This window comes from Neocloeon triangulifer, unplaced genomic scaffold (assembly GCF_031216515.1).
Source record: "Neocloeon triangulifer isolate White Clay Creek 2 clone unplaced genomic scaffold, ASM3121651v1 ptg000017l, whole genome shotgun sequence".
NCBI classification, from domain to species: Eukaryota; Metazoa; Arthropoda; class Insecta; order Ephemeroptera; family Baetidae; genus Neocloeon; species Neocloeon triangulifer.
This window is the reverse complement of record NW_026775559.1, coordinates 4691311-4707067: the sequence shown is the minus strand read 5'-3', so window position 1 is coordinate 4707067 and position 15757 is coordinate 4691311. Positions and strand designations below refer to the sequence as shown.

The 15757-nt window shown below is 35.6% G+C and overlaps 3 protein-coding genes across 3 annotated transcripts; 1 reads left to right on the top strand and 2 right to left on the bottom strand.

Annotated features, from left to right (window-relative positions):
• Positions 1–277: 277 nt before the first annotated feature.
• Positions 278–3622, bottom strand: LOC132202986 (uncharacterized). The gene is made up of 7 exons (XM_059630381.1): positions 3446–3622; positions 2727–2799; positions 2570–2662; positions 1595–1742; positions 1303–1439; positions 758–907; positions 278–688 (listed from the first exon to the last, which is right to left on the bottom strand). Exons 1-7 carry the CDS (start codon positions 3455–3457, stop codon positions 537–539), a joined length of 765 nt encoding a protein of 254 aa, XP_059486364.1. The 5' UTR covers positions 3458–3622; the 3' UTR covers positions 278–536.
• Positions 3623–5491: 1869 nt separating this feature from the next.
• Positions 5492–10858, top strand: LOC132203323 (uncharacterized). Its single transcript, XM_059630998.1, has 10 exons — positions 5492–5779; positions 6615–6707; positions 6810–6957; positions 7047–7180; positions 7329–7487; positions 7621–7766; positions 9495–9582; positions 9773–10147; positions 10384–10533; positions 10629–10858. The coding sequence occupies exons 1-10, from the start codon at positions 5713–5715 to the stop codon at positions 10784–10786; spliced, it is 1518 nt and encodes a 505-aa protein (XP_059486981.1). The 5' UTR covers positions 5492–5712; the 3' UTR covers positions 10787–10858.
• A 268-nt stretch (positions 10859–11126) lies between these two features.
• Positions 11127–15262, bottom strand: LOC132202983 (MFS-type transporter SLC18B1-like). Its single transcript, XM_059630377.1, has 11 exons — positions 14962–15262; positions 13820–13915; positions 13304–13377; positions 13098–13245; positions 12848–13034; positions 12671–12786; positions 12372–12562; positions 12210–12305; positions 11878–12046; positions 11585–11823; positions 11127–11524 (listed from the first exon to the last, which is right to left on the bottom strand). The coding sequence occupies exons 1-11, from the start codon at positions 15070–15072 to the stop codon at positions 11401–11403; spliced, it is 1551 nt and encodes a 516-aa protein (XP_059486360.1). The 5' UTR covers positions 15073–15262; the 3' UTR covers positions 11127–11400.
• Between the last annotated feature and the right edge of the window lie 495 nt (positions 15263–15757).

Below are 15757 nucleotides of genomic sequence, written 5' to 3'. Positions count from 1 at the left end.
AACACTATGATTGCAGAAGTTCTCCAGCAAAGAAGTCAACTTTCTTATCTGCAATTGTCACTACTTGATGCAAGTGTCGTTGTATATAATGATGCCAAGCAATTTGTTTTGCAATTCTTATTCAAAACTAGTTTTCATCCCGTTTGTCAGACATCCACGCAAATCCACGCAACTTGTACCAATTGTATTCATTTTAAAATTTTCAATTATTTTAATTAAATTCTGTGAAAAAAATTATCTAAATTTATTTTGAGGAGTTAAAAATTAAACAATCATATCTTTTAAATTGTTTTAATTATATAGCAAAATTAATAACAATAATTGAGCACCCAAATAAGGAGTAGAGCTAGGAACTAAATCGGGCAAGAATACATATCATCAAAGTTTAAGGCTTATGAGGTTATTTGCTGCGCTGGCCGTAAACTACAATTTTCTCTTCATGAGAACAATAAGATCAAAAACATCAGAGTACGGAAATAAAATGGCCAAAAATTTCATTTTCTGTAATTAAATTTAAAAAGGTGGTTGGTGGTTATTTAGAAACCGTATATAAGATTCAAAGGAACATTTTGGAAGGCCCTAGTGAAAATTTTGGTGAACGCTTTTCCGACCAATTCATTGACCAATCCTTTTGCGAAAGGGTAGAAAGGCCTCCATGTTGCATTAATAATACTATCCAGGGTGTACTCTGTATTAAAAAAAAATAAATAAATGCGCTTAGTATAGTATATAATAAATAAAATTGTGTTGGTTTTACCAATAATCTGCCTTCCATGGAAAAGGTTTGAAATATGCAATTTCATATCTCGAACGTCCTGGATATTAACTGTGACCTGAGTTAAAGGTGCTCCATATTCGTCAAGAAATCCTGGGGGCCTTCTCAGAGTCGTTTTTTGGTTGAAGCCGACTAAAAAGTTTTAAAAGCAGTAGGAATTAATTTTTTACAATCATTCATAATGCTGTATAATTAGATAATGGAATGATTTTGTAACATAATTATATTAATTACAGATGAATTAGGTGAAAATTACCTATATTTTAACATAATCACTTAAGGTGATAATGTGACACCAATTAATTTAGATGAAAAAAAGTATCTCGTACATCTTGTTTTTTCAGAAGCCACGCTCAGCAAGCATGACATTTCACTTCTTTCAATTCTGCGACCTTGGCACGCCTCCTACCGCAATGAGACTTTTGAGAGTACGTTTACAGATCAGCTTATTGCAGTGACAATTATTTTAAAAGTTTTGTCGTTCCAAGGGCGTGTTTAAAATAATCCCCGAAAAAATTACAACATACGCAGGGTGAGGTTGAAGTTGCCGCTGTTTTGCATCCGAAAGATTCCAAGGATTTTGAGGTCGAAAACATAGCCTCCAGAAAGTCTCTTGTCATCCCAGTACTGGTCCACGGTCACCCGATTGTTTGGAAAATCGCTCCTAGCAACAGAAAATAATAATGAAATAAAGGAAAAACATGCACAAAAAAAGAATATGTGCTGAATAATAGAAAATTACTAGAAATGTGCTAAAAATGTTTTGTTTATATTATTTTGCGAATCTATCTTTGTAATATTTTAATGTAGTGAACCTACTTAAACTTTTTTACGTTTGAATTTGTCCAACCAGACTCAGTCACATTGGTGAGCTTTAAATTAAAGCTGAATAGTGGATTTTTCCGAGACGTTTCAACTTCACTGGCGAAGAACGGGTCAAACGGGGGAATTCCAAACTCAGGCACACCTAAGAAAAGAATCATTGTGTTAAACGTAGTATTTCTAGAAGAAAAAAATTCCTAGCGCCTGATGCAGTTCAGGATGCAACCTGCCAGGCAGACGAGCTCTGCCGGTTGCATACTTTTCAGCGACGAGCGCACTGGCAACATCTTTTAATTGCCGCGTGATGACGGCAGTTGCGTAATTAAAGTTTGTTGCACGCAAATATTGGATAATCTTAAAAGGTCCTAGAAATTCCGACTCGCTCGTTCAACGGTTGGCTCATGCCGCGCTCGCTTTTGTATATATGGTGAAAGAAAGTATGACGAATCACTCTGTAGCAGATTTGCTGGTCACTCTGCAATTTACGTTGCAGCAGCTTTATATTGGAAACGCAAAACTTTCTTACTAAAATTTAGGGCTACAGAAGTATTGTTTTCTTTGTAATATATAATATAATATATAATTCCTTGTGTTGTAAAGTCATAAAATTTGTCGTAAAAATATCTAAATTCATTATTTTTTTCAATTATTTAAACATCCAATAAAGCGTTTCACCTTATTAAACAAAAAAATAGAGCTATAATGCTACAATAAATTTCACACGAAAATGTGGTCAGAATGCGTCTATTGAAAAATTGTGGGTTGTGCGTAAACCACACAAATGTTTGATAGATTATCTCTTCCTGGCAAACAGTGGTGCACTAGATTTAGAAATAATATCGGTGAAACTGCACGTTTTATTTTTATATAGAAGAAAGCTCTGCTGCTGCCGTTGCCATAATCTGAATGTCTTTCCGCTGATGCAAGAGCTGTGAAATTAATTCAATTAGCTATAAACCTTGCAATGCTTACCGGTAGGAAATAAGTAATTCAAGGTGTTTAGTACTGGAAGCATGCATTCGTCAAAGTTTTGTTCAAATGGACTGCATTGCCGTAGTCTTTCAACTGCAAAAAAAATGTAATTATAATCAATTAGACAATTGGTACAAAAAGCATTAAATTTTTTTACCAAGTCCACTCTGGGAATCACAGACATCGAGGAGAAGAATGGAACTTATAAAAAAGATCAAACAACCACGGATCTGCACAAAATAAAGGAATTAATTAATAAATTGAAAAACATTTGAGATAAGCAACGCTTAAATTTATATTTTAAGAACACTGAACCTTGTTTAGCTAATCTTTTGTTGAGCCTGAACGGATTTCAAAGTTTTCTTATTAAATTAGCACTTCCATAAATGTTAACGTTGATACTGCAATTGTTAAATTTATAATGCACAGAACAAAAGACACATAGTACGTGCTGACTTGTCAAGGAAAAAAATCCTCATTAAGATGAAAACATGAATGCTGCACACGTTCTCTTGATATCAAAAGATCTCTATCGCATTTTTGCAACAGAAAAATATAATCCTATAAAATGACTGTGACCTCCTTCACTTATAAAATATTTTGCATCAATTTTCTTTCCACAACATGATGGACTTAATGACCAACAATGAACCCTCTGATAATTAATTATATTCCACTTTAATTATGCCTCCCCTTTAATCACTTCAAATGAAGAAATTTTAACTTAAAATTGCAGCACTCATTAAAAAAATCCATTAACTTAAATGGAACCCATTGCAAAGATCATTAATCTGTGCTTGGCAAATTATATTGACCCAAAATCTGACGAGTGCGGCAACTTGACCCTAATCTGCATGCATCTCTTTGTGCACTTACCCTGATCTCCATCGCCGGTCGCTGCAGCAAGAATGGCACCTGAGTTGCGAATAATCGACTATGTTGTCGCGCGCGCGTGGAATTCTGCTCATTCTATTTCCCCAGCGTCGCTCTTACTTTCATCCAACAGCTCCATCAAAGGGTCCGCGCAGAACTACGTTAAAGGTGCTCTTGCTTGCGGTCGCTCGATCTGATGCAGCTGCGGCCAGTTTCACTTTCATTATTCCCACGAGATCTTGCAAACCTTTTTTGAGCGGCGCAGTGCAGCGTGGTCCGCGGCGGGCTTTGAGTGAATTGAATGCGTGCAACTGCAGGTGCCACCGCTGATTGGTTTTAGTGGTGCACGCTAACAAATGTCGCGGCATTTTAGTATCACAATGCATGTACAACGTTCCGTCGCCAAAAAAATTAGTTTATTAAATTATGATTATTTGAAGGTAAAAATAGTTTTTTTTTTACTTTCAGAATAGATCGTTCATGAACTTGCAGCTTTTTACGAAAAATTATTATTGTAATTATTATTTATATTAAAGGTGATGAACTCTTATTGAAAAATAGAAACTCTCCTCTTTAACAATTTTTTATTCCAGATTTTTGCTTTCAAATTTTGCCACACCTTTAAATTATAACTTTTTAATTACCACATGTAATTGTGTTAAATGCGGTGTGGAAATAAGATAGTAGGATTTTAAGATTCTTATTTAATTTTGAAACACAAGTTTGCTGAAGGACTTGTTTCAATTCCCTTTTATAATTTTATCGGATTTTTTTTCTTTTGCTTCAGATTTCAGAATCCAAAATATTTAATACAAACTTTTTAAAAACTAGCATAGGAAAAGAGGAAAGAGGCTCACTGCAGCGGATGGTCTTTTTGATCTGGGATTAAAGTTTTAGCAAAATTCTTGCTAATGGTGGTGCTGTTTTGTCCAACAATTCCTTTTTTTTCTTAACAATTGAATATAATCAATGTGATGTAACAATTTGTACAGTAAATAAACAACAAGAATAATAAAAATAATAAAATAAAGATAGTACAAAAAATAATTATTAAAATATTCAGCCTCCAGCAATAAGAGAAGTTAGATAGCTGTAGAGACTCAGTGATTATGAGATTATGATTAAATTAATTAATAAAAAAAAACAGCATTAGGGACAACTATATATTAATTATTTTAACCTTGTATTTTTTTGCATCCGCACTTGCTGGCAACACCGAAGTTTATTTATGCTTAAGTATGAAGATTGCAAAAAATATCAAATTGGCATAATGCACTAACAACCTTGAATTCTTAATGAGCTCCACGCAGTCCACGCACTATCTTATTTTGCAACAGGAATTGCCTTCGTTGCTTTTTGTTATTCTTTACTTTTAAAAAATGATGTTAATATTTTTCTTTTTTTTAAATATGTATAGAACATTTTCCTCATTGGAATTGAAAGTAAATGTCGATTTCAGTCAACTAAACTGCACTTTCTTCTCATGCAAAAAGCGCAGCAGTCACTCATGCAGAAACGTGCGAAGGTGTCAGTCAATTCCATTCACGCCAACAGATGCCGCTTCATTTCTCTTTTTCTCAACTATTACTCTTGATTAACTTTTTCTACGCTATTGATAGAAACGACTGCACAATAAATTGCCAACCATCATCTCAAATTGTGAAAAAAAAATAGTAATCTCACATAATATTATGTTATTAAGTTTCGACTATTATCCAATCAATGCAATACAAAAATTCAGCTTTCGCTTGATGTATTGGTAACGCAAACTGGCCAAAAAGCGTGTCAAATTGGCAAACACTGAAGCGATACCTCAAAGTGGAGCTAGAAAAAAATATTAAAAGTGGTGCACAGAAAAAATTGTCTGCGCAAAAGTCATAATGACCTAGCACGTTTGGCCAGTAGCCAGCAGCAATTAAGGTAATGTGCAATCGTATCAGAACGCGACGGGAATCCCTATTGCGCGATTAAAGCACCTCACGATCGAACGCCAGCAGGAGCCAAGGAGGAAAACTCGGCAAAGGGTTTCGTTGGCCCCCCGTCGCTGATGCCTCCTCGGCAGGGACGATTCCCTATTGAAAAGGGCGTCTCGTTTGCTAATTAGTAGAGGGGCCACACGCTGGCCTGCTCACTTAAGAGTATAAAAGTGAAGGTAGGTTGAGAGCCTCTGGTTACAGCTTTCTTCCAGTTCAAGCGGCCGGTCTCGTGCGATTCTGGTGCTCAGTGGCTTTTTTATTTACACTCGCGGTCTCACTTATACCAAGGCAAATATGCAGCGGCACTTTCTGCTGGGCATTGCACTCCTGCTTGCAGCTTCAGCTGCAGCCAAGAAACTCCGTAAGTTTAATTCAACTAATGAATATCAGAGGATTGCTATGTTTTTGTATTATACTGTATTGCAATTTTAGTAACCTAGCTAATTTTTATTTTAACATATGTATATTTTTTTTAATTAACCTAATTTTAAAGTTTGTATTTATATATCATTGTAAAATCAATATTAAATTTATTATATTGTTTTACCAATTTTAATGCATTTAAGTTACATGCCTTAAATTTACGCTTTTTAACTAAAATTAATTAAAAATTATAAAGAAATTTCTCAGTCAGGGTTTTTATTGGTTGAATTGTAAGGAAAAAACTTCATATGATTTCTTTTTTCTTTTACGGCAACTGATTTTTTTTATGATTAGCATCTCATTGAAATAGATAAAAATATAATTTTTATATTCATTTGTTTTGAAATCAATACCAATTCATTGGTATATGGTTAATATTTTTTTCTGTTTTGGTGTCAAGAAAGTAAAAGTGGTTCACCATGTGCGCGACACTTTTACTTTTTGGCAGTGCTAAAGAGGAAAGAAAAGAGCCGCTCTGCTTCTTCCCTCTCAAGCCTGCCTACCATAAACAATAAATAGCAATTTTCTAATGAGCATAAGTAGCTGCAGCTATTACAAATACTGGGTCACTCTTGCTCTCTCAAGTGATGGCTCTTGGATAAGTGTGCGTTTAACTCTATTGCTGGTCGCTGCAATATTTTTGCTCGCACACCTATGCCATTAGGCTCTTATGAGCCTGTGATTATTCAATGCAAGACTAGAATTTAAATAAAGTCTCATTTGCATGAGTATGAAACTGGCTGGTAATAAAGCATTTTCTCTTTTTATTGCAGCCGACTACATTCAAAAGTGTCACAGGTCAGACCCGAAATTTGACGAATGCATGGTAAATTCCATTGAGAGTTTGAGGACACGTCTCGGAAGAGGTAATTTATTCATTTTACTTAAAAACGTAATAAAAAATTACGTCCGACAATCCAAAAAATTAAATGTTTTGAAAATGCATTATAAATATATTTTTTTAACAGGCATTCCTCCCCTTCAAGTTCCTGGCTATGAGCCCTTGGTCATTCCTGCTTTGCATATTGACAGGAAAACCGACGCTTTGGATATCAGCGCCTCCTTGGAAAATCTCAAAGTTGCGGGAGCAAGCAAATTCATCATCAATGATATAAAGTAAAGCAGAAATTATCTGAAACGTTGATTAAATAAATACCTCAAATTGACACATCAATTATTTTTTAACCGCTATTTTTAATTTCCAGATCAAACTTTGATGATTTGAGTTTGAAGGCGAAAGTGACTCTGCCTGAGCTGCAGGTAGTGACCAATTATGACGTCAATGGTCGCCTCCTTGTCGTGCCTCTGACTGGAAAAGGCGTCCTCGAAGGAACCTTCAGTAAGGATGAGCGCAATTTAAATTAATTGCAATAAAGAAAAAAGCAACAAGCAAATCGCAAATTGCGTCGTTTTATAAAACAATTTATTTATTTTGCAATTGAGAGAAAAAAATACTCTATGAAAATAAAAATTTCCATCCTTTGCAGAGCAAGTGACTGCCAATTTGGTTGTGACTGGAAAAATGACTGAGCGAAAGAACAAGAAGTACCTGATAATTGACACGTTCAGGTCTGACGTTAAAGTTGGAGACTCTAAGCTTAAATTCCTTGAGCCATCCGGCAGGTCAATGAGACAGAATCCGATAAGTAAGTTGCATAAATGAATTGCGATAAAAAAAAATAATAAAAATTAATGATAAGCAAAATTTATGGCTTTTGTTGGCAGTGAACTTGGATACGGATGTTTGATTTATTACTAATGTCAAAAATCTATTTTTAGATTCGGCGAGCACTCAATTTATCAACGACAACAAGGCCCAAGTTTTGGAGCTAATCAAGCCTATTATCGAAGACACGGTCAACGAACTTTTCACTGGCATCGCCAACCGCGTCCTCCAATCTGTGCCATATGATGATCTCGTCCCAGAATAAACGACTCGAATTTAATTTATTAAATATAATTGAAACAAGTTCATTATTGAAACTTATTTGTTTATTTTTTTGTAAATTTAATTTAGTAAAAAAATATGCAAAAATAAATTGACTGGATGTTGTATGTTTAGTAAATAAATTATTTTAATTCAATAAAAAACCACACCATTATATTGTTTCAATTTTGGATTATAAATTCAAAGAAAATCAATAAAGTAGAGGTCAATTAGGATTGTATTTACCACCTCATCTGCGATGTGACAATATGGATGTAATTAGTTTCCTGCTTGACGAGAAAAAAAGTGATTCTTCCACTTCTCTCACGTCTGATCTAATGCGAAGGCTACACCTTCAAGCTGCTAAGTCTTCCTGTACTTCCTATACTTATGTATTATTTGTCAGTCATATTATAATGGAAGCAAAACGGAAACAAACCTTGAGTTGTAAATTTTGATTCAATTAATATCATATCAATGAACAATTTCTATATATCTATGCAAGCTTAGATATATTTGTTAAAAGCGTATTAATCACAAGATAAATGTTCATATCTTGGTAAATACAATAATTAAAAATAAAGTCTTTTGAGTGGGGAAAAAAATTTTAAACTTTAGCAAATTAATTATTATTATTATTGTTGTTTATTTGTCCAAATTGTTACATCATCAAATTTTTATTTAGGTATGCATATTACATTTAGTGCTTATTTGTAAAAATCTGAAAATTTACACAAAGACATTTAAATATTCCCCAAATAAGAACTCTGCTTCTAATTGATTATAATTTGAGAAAATGCAACGGAGATTTAATTAGATAAGAATAAAAAAAATATTAAGGAAAATGAAAGATTAATTTACAAACCAATTTATTTAATAGTTTGCGGTCAATAGTTTCTATAAATAAACATTTTTTTAACAAAAGAACTCTTTAACCAAGGCCAAATGCAATTAATTTTCGTGTAAATTGTTGATTATTGTTGTATACGTCTGCCGGTGCGGCTCGTTTCACACATTAAAGGTGCGCCAAAGAATAAAAGGCAGATCAAGTTTACGGCGACCAGATGCATTATGTAGGTGAAGGCGAGTGGCTGCGACGCTGGAAAATCTCAGCCACCATCGAACACGGGAGCCGCTTTTACTGATTGAAAGCGTAAAACAATCATCAACAATGACAATAAAATTGCACTTGGGATTTTATTTCTCTCGCACCATTAAAACAGCATTCAAGCATTGATGTAAAGAAAGAGTGATTCACTTAGATTCATTAAATATCTCAAGGTGTCCTAATAAAAAAAAAAAAACTAATTTAATTGCTCACCCTATGATATTTATTGATATTTAACACGCATTTCCACTAGTAAAATTAATTAATTAAATTTTAGGTTTAAATTACAAATTTTATTATAAGTGTTTAACTATGTAGATTTTAATTTAAATAATTAATTTTATAATTTAAATGAGTGATTTGATCTGTAATTTTTTTTAACAAAAACTAAAATACCTTTACAAGTACAACTAATTGTGATACGCTTTATTGCGTCACGCACAGGAGCTCGCGTCGGTGAGAATAATAGGAATTATATATTATTTTCTCGACTGAACGATCCCCGAGATGGACTTGCATGATGACCTTTGCTAGTATTATGACTTCTTCCTGCCCCAAGCAGGGCGGGGGGCATATAAAAGTACGTAAGGTCTCGGCTACATCGTTCAGTAATTTCGCTCTTTGCGCGTGCACTCCGCGATGAAGCTGCAGACCACCTTAATTGCGCTCGCTTGCCTGCTGGCCGCGGTCGGTGCCAGAAATATCCGTAAGTTAATTATTTTTAGACCGATTTTTTCACAAATATCTTCACGGTTTTATTTATAAAAAAATATTGCTTTTTAATAATTAAAGTGTTTTTCGTTTTATTTTTAGTGGCAAATTGAGTTTATCAGCAAATCTAAATACACCTCCAGATATTTTAAATTAATTTTCATTAAAATGGTTTTATTTTGCAGCGAAATATGTGAAAATCTGCAGTAGAAACGACCCCGAACTGAACAAATGCCTTGTGGATTCCGTCGACAAGTTGCGACCTTACCTGGCAAAGGGCATCCCCGAGTTCCGTATCCCTCCCTACGACCCTCTATTCATCCCTCAAGTGAGCCTTACTCAGGGCGAGGGACCTGTCAGTTTCAAGTCCATCTTCAACAACATGAAGACGTCTGGTGCCAAAGACGTAATTGTCAGAGACGTTGATGTTGATCTGAAAAATCTTGTCGTCACCCTGAGACTTTTCTTCCCCACACTGCGTATCGAGTCCAACTACGAAGTTGACGGAAGGATTTTGGTTGTGCCTGTCCAGGGAAGCGGAAGGAGCGACGGAAATTTCAGTGAGTTTTAGCCTTTTTAAATTGCGTTTTACATTTATTACATAATAAAAAAAGTAAATACCCTCAGTTATTTACGAATTTCCTGAATTCTTTACAGGATTTAATTGTAAAAATAAAAATAGTAAGAAAAACAATATGATCAAGTAATTAATATTAAGAAAATTGTATTAAATTTAATGTTAAAAACTGTTTCTGGCACAATTGTTCTGAATTTTAAAATAAATTGAATTTTTTAGCTAACGTTGAGGCCCACGTTGTTCTGAGTGGCAACGAAGAGAAGCGAAAGGGGCTGACCTACGTGTCGCTGAAGGACCGCAAAGTTGATCTCGAAATTGGAGGCGCCTCCATGTACTTTGACAACCTTTTCAACGGCAACAAGCAGCTCGGTAAGCACCTCAGTCAAACCAGTTTTCCACGCACAGCCAATCAATTATAAGTCACGCTGTGTTGATCAGAAATAATAATTTTTCTTCCTGTTCAGGCGACACGACCAACCGATTCTTCAACGAGAACTGGAAGGACATTGTGCGTGAGATCAAGCCCGTGCTGGAAGACACGATCGCCGAAGTGATCCACGGAATCGTCGTTCAGGTGTTTAACCTCTTCCCTCTGGAGCAGCTCCTTCCCGAAGAAGTGTAAGGGAATGTCCGAGAGTGCCCATAGTCTGATTTCCTCAACGACTGCATCAAGCTGTGTTATTTCTCTAATGGTTCCTCATGTATTTTTTTTTATAAGATGAACGAAATATAATATATTTTATATTAAGTTTTCAATGAAATCATGGACCGTATTTTAATTTTGATAAAATGCGCAATGCAGAAAATACCAAAAAAATTAAATCAGTTTTGTAACGGTGATTTGCAGTTCAACATTGGCTTTTGCTAAGCTTTTTGTAAGCGATAAGGAAAAATCAGTTTTTATATATCTTGACCAAGATTTTTTCATTGCGAAACGGATGTCACATTTATGAAAATCATCATTTCAGTTTTATACAAACTTTATTATGAATTCAGCACGGCGTCAATGACAACTACCCATAAAAATGCATTAAAATAAAAAGTGAAGAATTAAAGCTAAATTAATCATAATTATCGAAACTAGGAAGATGCCGCTTTGACGTAGTGTGTTTGCTGATTAAAATTAAGACAACGGCCTTTTTAAAATTATGTGAAATTTGAAAATTATTCATTACACAGTCTATTGTTCCTAAAATGAATTATGATGATTGGCATGGAGTGAGGAAAATGTGGAGATTAGGCTGCTCTGGTGTCTGACGTGAGCAGCGGCGCCCGACCTCCCAGCTCGATGCTTCCGTAGCTTGAGCTGTATGGACCGATCAGCACTGACGAACCATCTTCCCTCTGCCAAGTTCCGTATCTGGAAAAATTTTGAATTAAATTAAATAAGTGATTTTTTCCCCTATCGTTTCGTCATTACTTATTTTTGTAACTGCTGCACACGCTGAGTCCGTTGATCATTCCTGGTGGCCTCTCAATGGAGATGCTGCCGGCCAGAGTTTTTCTCCTGTGCTTTCCACTGCGGCAGTAGCTGTTGCTCAGGTCAGTGCTTTCAATCACCAGGGTGTCGGAAGTGTTGTCTGTGCTTAAAGAGTCGTCCATATCTTTGTACGGGCCGCGCTGACGTCCGAACACCAAAAACACGGTCACGGCTATTCCCTTTAATTGTTATTTTGTGAGACAATTATTTTTTTTAATTAGGAGAAATAGTACCACTAAAACATGGGAGCCGACAACAAAAGTCGTCGAGTGGCGAAATCCAACGCTGTCAAAAAGGCAACCGGCTATCGAGGGACCGATGCAGGCGCCGAGTGCAAAAGTTGAGGTCCAAAGGCCAGAAATGAGACCGTACGTCTCCAAGTTGTTTGGGTAACCGTGCTCGCTGCAAATAATTTTACAGAGAAATTAAAATTTAATTCTTTTCAAATTTAAAAATAAAAATGAATAGTATTAATTTAAATCGATTTAATAATTTAAAAAATTATTCTAGAACTAAGTAAAAAGTAATTATTTTATTTAAATTATGGCTATTTTTTTCTACTTACAATGCTGTTCGCAAGGCGTCAGTGAATGATGCGACTAATTGCGCGGCCATACCCAGTCCGTGACTCACAAGACCAACAATACTGACCGACAGCAAACTGCAAACAAAAGAAGAGAAATATAGCGTTTCGCATTTAATTTCACTTGGAATCTGCTTTGTTTACGTGTCAAAGGGCAAGTACGGCGCCGGGCCGATTAGCGAGAAGCCGAAAATGACTAGAAGGCTTCCGAAGACGGTGATAACTTTGGGGTCCACGTAACGATCGCACAGCCAACCAAAGCATGGTGCCGTCAGGGCGTAGGTGCCACCGTTGACGACAAACATCAAACCCAAAACCACGGGTGACAATTCAAACTATAAAAAAAAAAAAATAAAAAAAAAATATAAACAAATTTAATTGATTAAGTACAAAATTTAATTTCTAAGTTTCCTGCAAACCCCCCCCCCCCCTAAAAAACTCACTTGTCGCAAGTGTGGCTCCAGAGTGGCCTGCAGAAAACCTATACTGATCGAAGTGGCGACAATGCTGCACGCGGCCAACAGCACGCCGGGAATTTTCAGCACAGCCAACATGCTTGCTAATTACAAATATAAATTATTACATTGATTAATATTTTATAATTTGTATTTCTCTCTTACGTCCGGTTTTAGCGTCAATGTCCGAGTCTCCGTGGTCGGGAAGGACGAGCGCAGTCATGACTGCGGAGAGGAAAAGCGCCGAGCCCATCACGGCGAAAGGGGTTGTGTAGCCCCCGACCTGATACAGGGCTCCACCGACCGTCGGACCCGTAATGAGTCCCAGGCCGAAAAACGTCTCCAGTGAAGCCTGTTTGAATAATTTTTTCCTCTCTCACAAACAAGGATGAAATAGAATGTGGATATTTCTTACAAAGGTTGTGGCGACGTTGTCGGGAAACTCTTTTGCAATGATCGCGAATGAGGCGGTCAAGAAGGCCGCGTTGCCCAGCGCTTCAACTATTCTTATTACAAAGGAGAGCACGATGAAAGGGTAGTGACCCTCCACTCGGTCTAGGAGACTAAAAATTTAATTATTTCTTAAAATTTGTACTATTTATTTGCTATTCGGAGACCTACCCAAAGAGAATTGCACATGTGCCGACAGTAAATATTCCTCCGTTGAATAAATATTTCGGACCGATTCGGTTCAACTGGAAAATATAATTATATCAAGAGGATGTGATAGATAAGTGAAGTGCGATTTATTGAATTTAATTCTCAATTTTTAATTAAATGCGGTGTCAAAGGTTGGCTGGCGGGGTCAACTTGCTGTGAAGTTTATAAGTACTGCTCTCGTGGCGTGACGCAAAAATTAATAAATGACGACGCAAATTAACGCATTCGCTGCACTTTGTTGAGCAAGTGAAATTTAATGGCCCCAATTAACTTAAAGTTCAAATAAAATTTTGAGAATTTTCTTAGAAAGTGGGCTAATGCACTCATTAGAAGGCGACATAAAAAATCATACTGATAGCACATCTGACCTTGGTCGAGAAAGACTGAATGAAAATTTTTGTCGTCACAGAAAGCCATAAAATTTGACATTGAGTGAGCGCGATTATAGTAAAATGCGAGAACACAAGTGATACTCACGTGTCTGCCATAAATGGGGCTGATAAGGAAGACAACGAGTTCAAAGACGCCAAACACCAAGCCGTATTCCGTCGCAGTAGCTCCTTTCCTCTCAGCCTATTTTTGGCAAAAAATTTTGAAATGTCAATTTTCAATTAAACACGAACATCTTTTAACTAAATTTTAATCTTTATTTATCTCTCTCTTTTTTTAAATTTAACACTTGCGCTAAGAAGCATCTCTTTATCAGTAGTGCCTTTGCTGTGATTTATAAATAAACTTTCTTGGCTACTAAACACTCATTTCTACAACAATGAATTTGTACTACGACGCGCAAAATATAAAATAACAAAGGTCAATGTCGACCGGGTTCGTTGACTCACAAAGCGAAAACTGCGTTCTCTGCGTTTGGACAACCTTTTGTACCAGCTATTAATCGTATTTGACTTGTGAATGGAGAAAAATGAGTCAGTTTAAATGCAAAGGTTATCTAAGTGATCAATTATGTTGATTGTAATCAGAATTTTTTGACAGCTTTTTGGCTGCAAATGGACAAATTACGAAATTTATGGAATACAAAATAAATGCATTGTATAGAGATTTTATTGAAACATGCATTGCTCAACCACACGACCTGTGGCCTGCATCGGCAAACACAGAGAGCGCGTGTCTCGTCTTTTTTGTATGATCAATTGTTCGAAAAACCCCAAAATAAAATATCATTCTAGAATATCTTTGAACTATGTCAGCTCAGCAGTCGATTTATCTCAGTAACCTAGTTTTAACTAATGAGTCTCATTATCGCTGAACCCAGAGTTTTTTTTAATAATATTTTTTCTTTTAATTTATTTATTTGACGATGATAAGATTTCACTGCAAATCAGACTGCGTTCAGCACTTATTCCGAAAAATTTAATTTAGCAAATTAAAAATTTTAAACATCATACTGGATAATTTTTATGTACTCTTTTTTTGAAGGAAGTTTTATTGAAGTATTAAATTTTTAAACATTGCTAAATTTGATAATTAAAAAATTTCCTTACAGCAAAAATTAGTATGCAGGCTAAGTTCAATAATAAACTTTATCATAAAAAAAAAACATATTAAAGAAAAAAAATTAAAATCATGAAGTAAAATTTTATTAGAGAGTAAAACTACTGTACCTCCATCGGATAAAACGGTGCTTGAAGCGAGACGCAAATCGCATTGCAAAAATTGGCGATACCAAACACCATAAGCGTGAGCCATTGTCTCCTGGAGAATTTGGCCACCATCCTTTATCGGCTTCTTCCCTCTAGTCCGCTCCGGCAATTGAGGCCCTTTATAGTCTCGCTCGGAAGTTAGATGGGACCGATTGCCACACAGTTTGCTTTGTCGTACGCGATTCCAGTAAAATCTGTCCCAGCACTGGATCAAACTCGAAGGCGTCTTATTTTGGTGCTCTTGTAGGCGACAGACAATCAAATGACTGACGCTTGCGGGGCAGAATGAACGTCTTATAGCCTTAGCCAAAGGCCACCGCCGGGTCAAAGGTTGCTCTTCCAGACCACGCTGCGCGCCGTTCGGACAGCGCGAACCTCCACAAAAAGGGACAATTTAATAAAAGTACAAAAATTAATAGGCTATTAAGATTCTCACAATGTTATCTAAATGTAAAACAAATTATCAGATGAAATGGAGCTAATAATATAAAAAAACCTTTTATTGTTTCAGGGAAAATTTTTCACACACGATTCAAAAATTTTATAATAAATTTTGTTCTTATTTACAATTAAAAAAAAATGAGGAAAATCATTGTGTTTCAAATTTTAAGGCATTAAAAAAAATTTTAAAATTTATATCGAAAAAAAAAATATTTGTTAAAATTAGCTTTGAAACTTTCAAACTTATGGTAATAATTGATTTGAACTTGGACTTATAAAGGTACTTGAATGTATATAGTTATATCATAGACTTTTT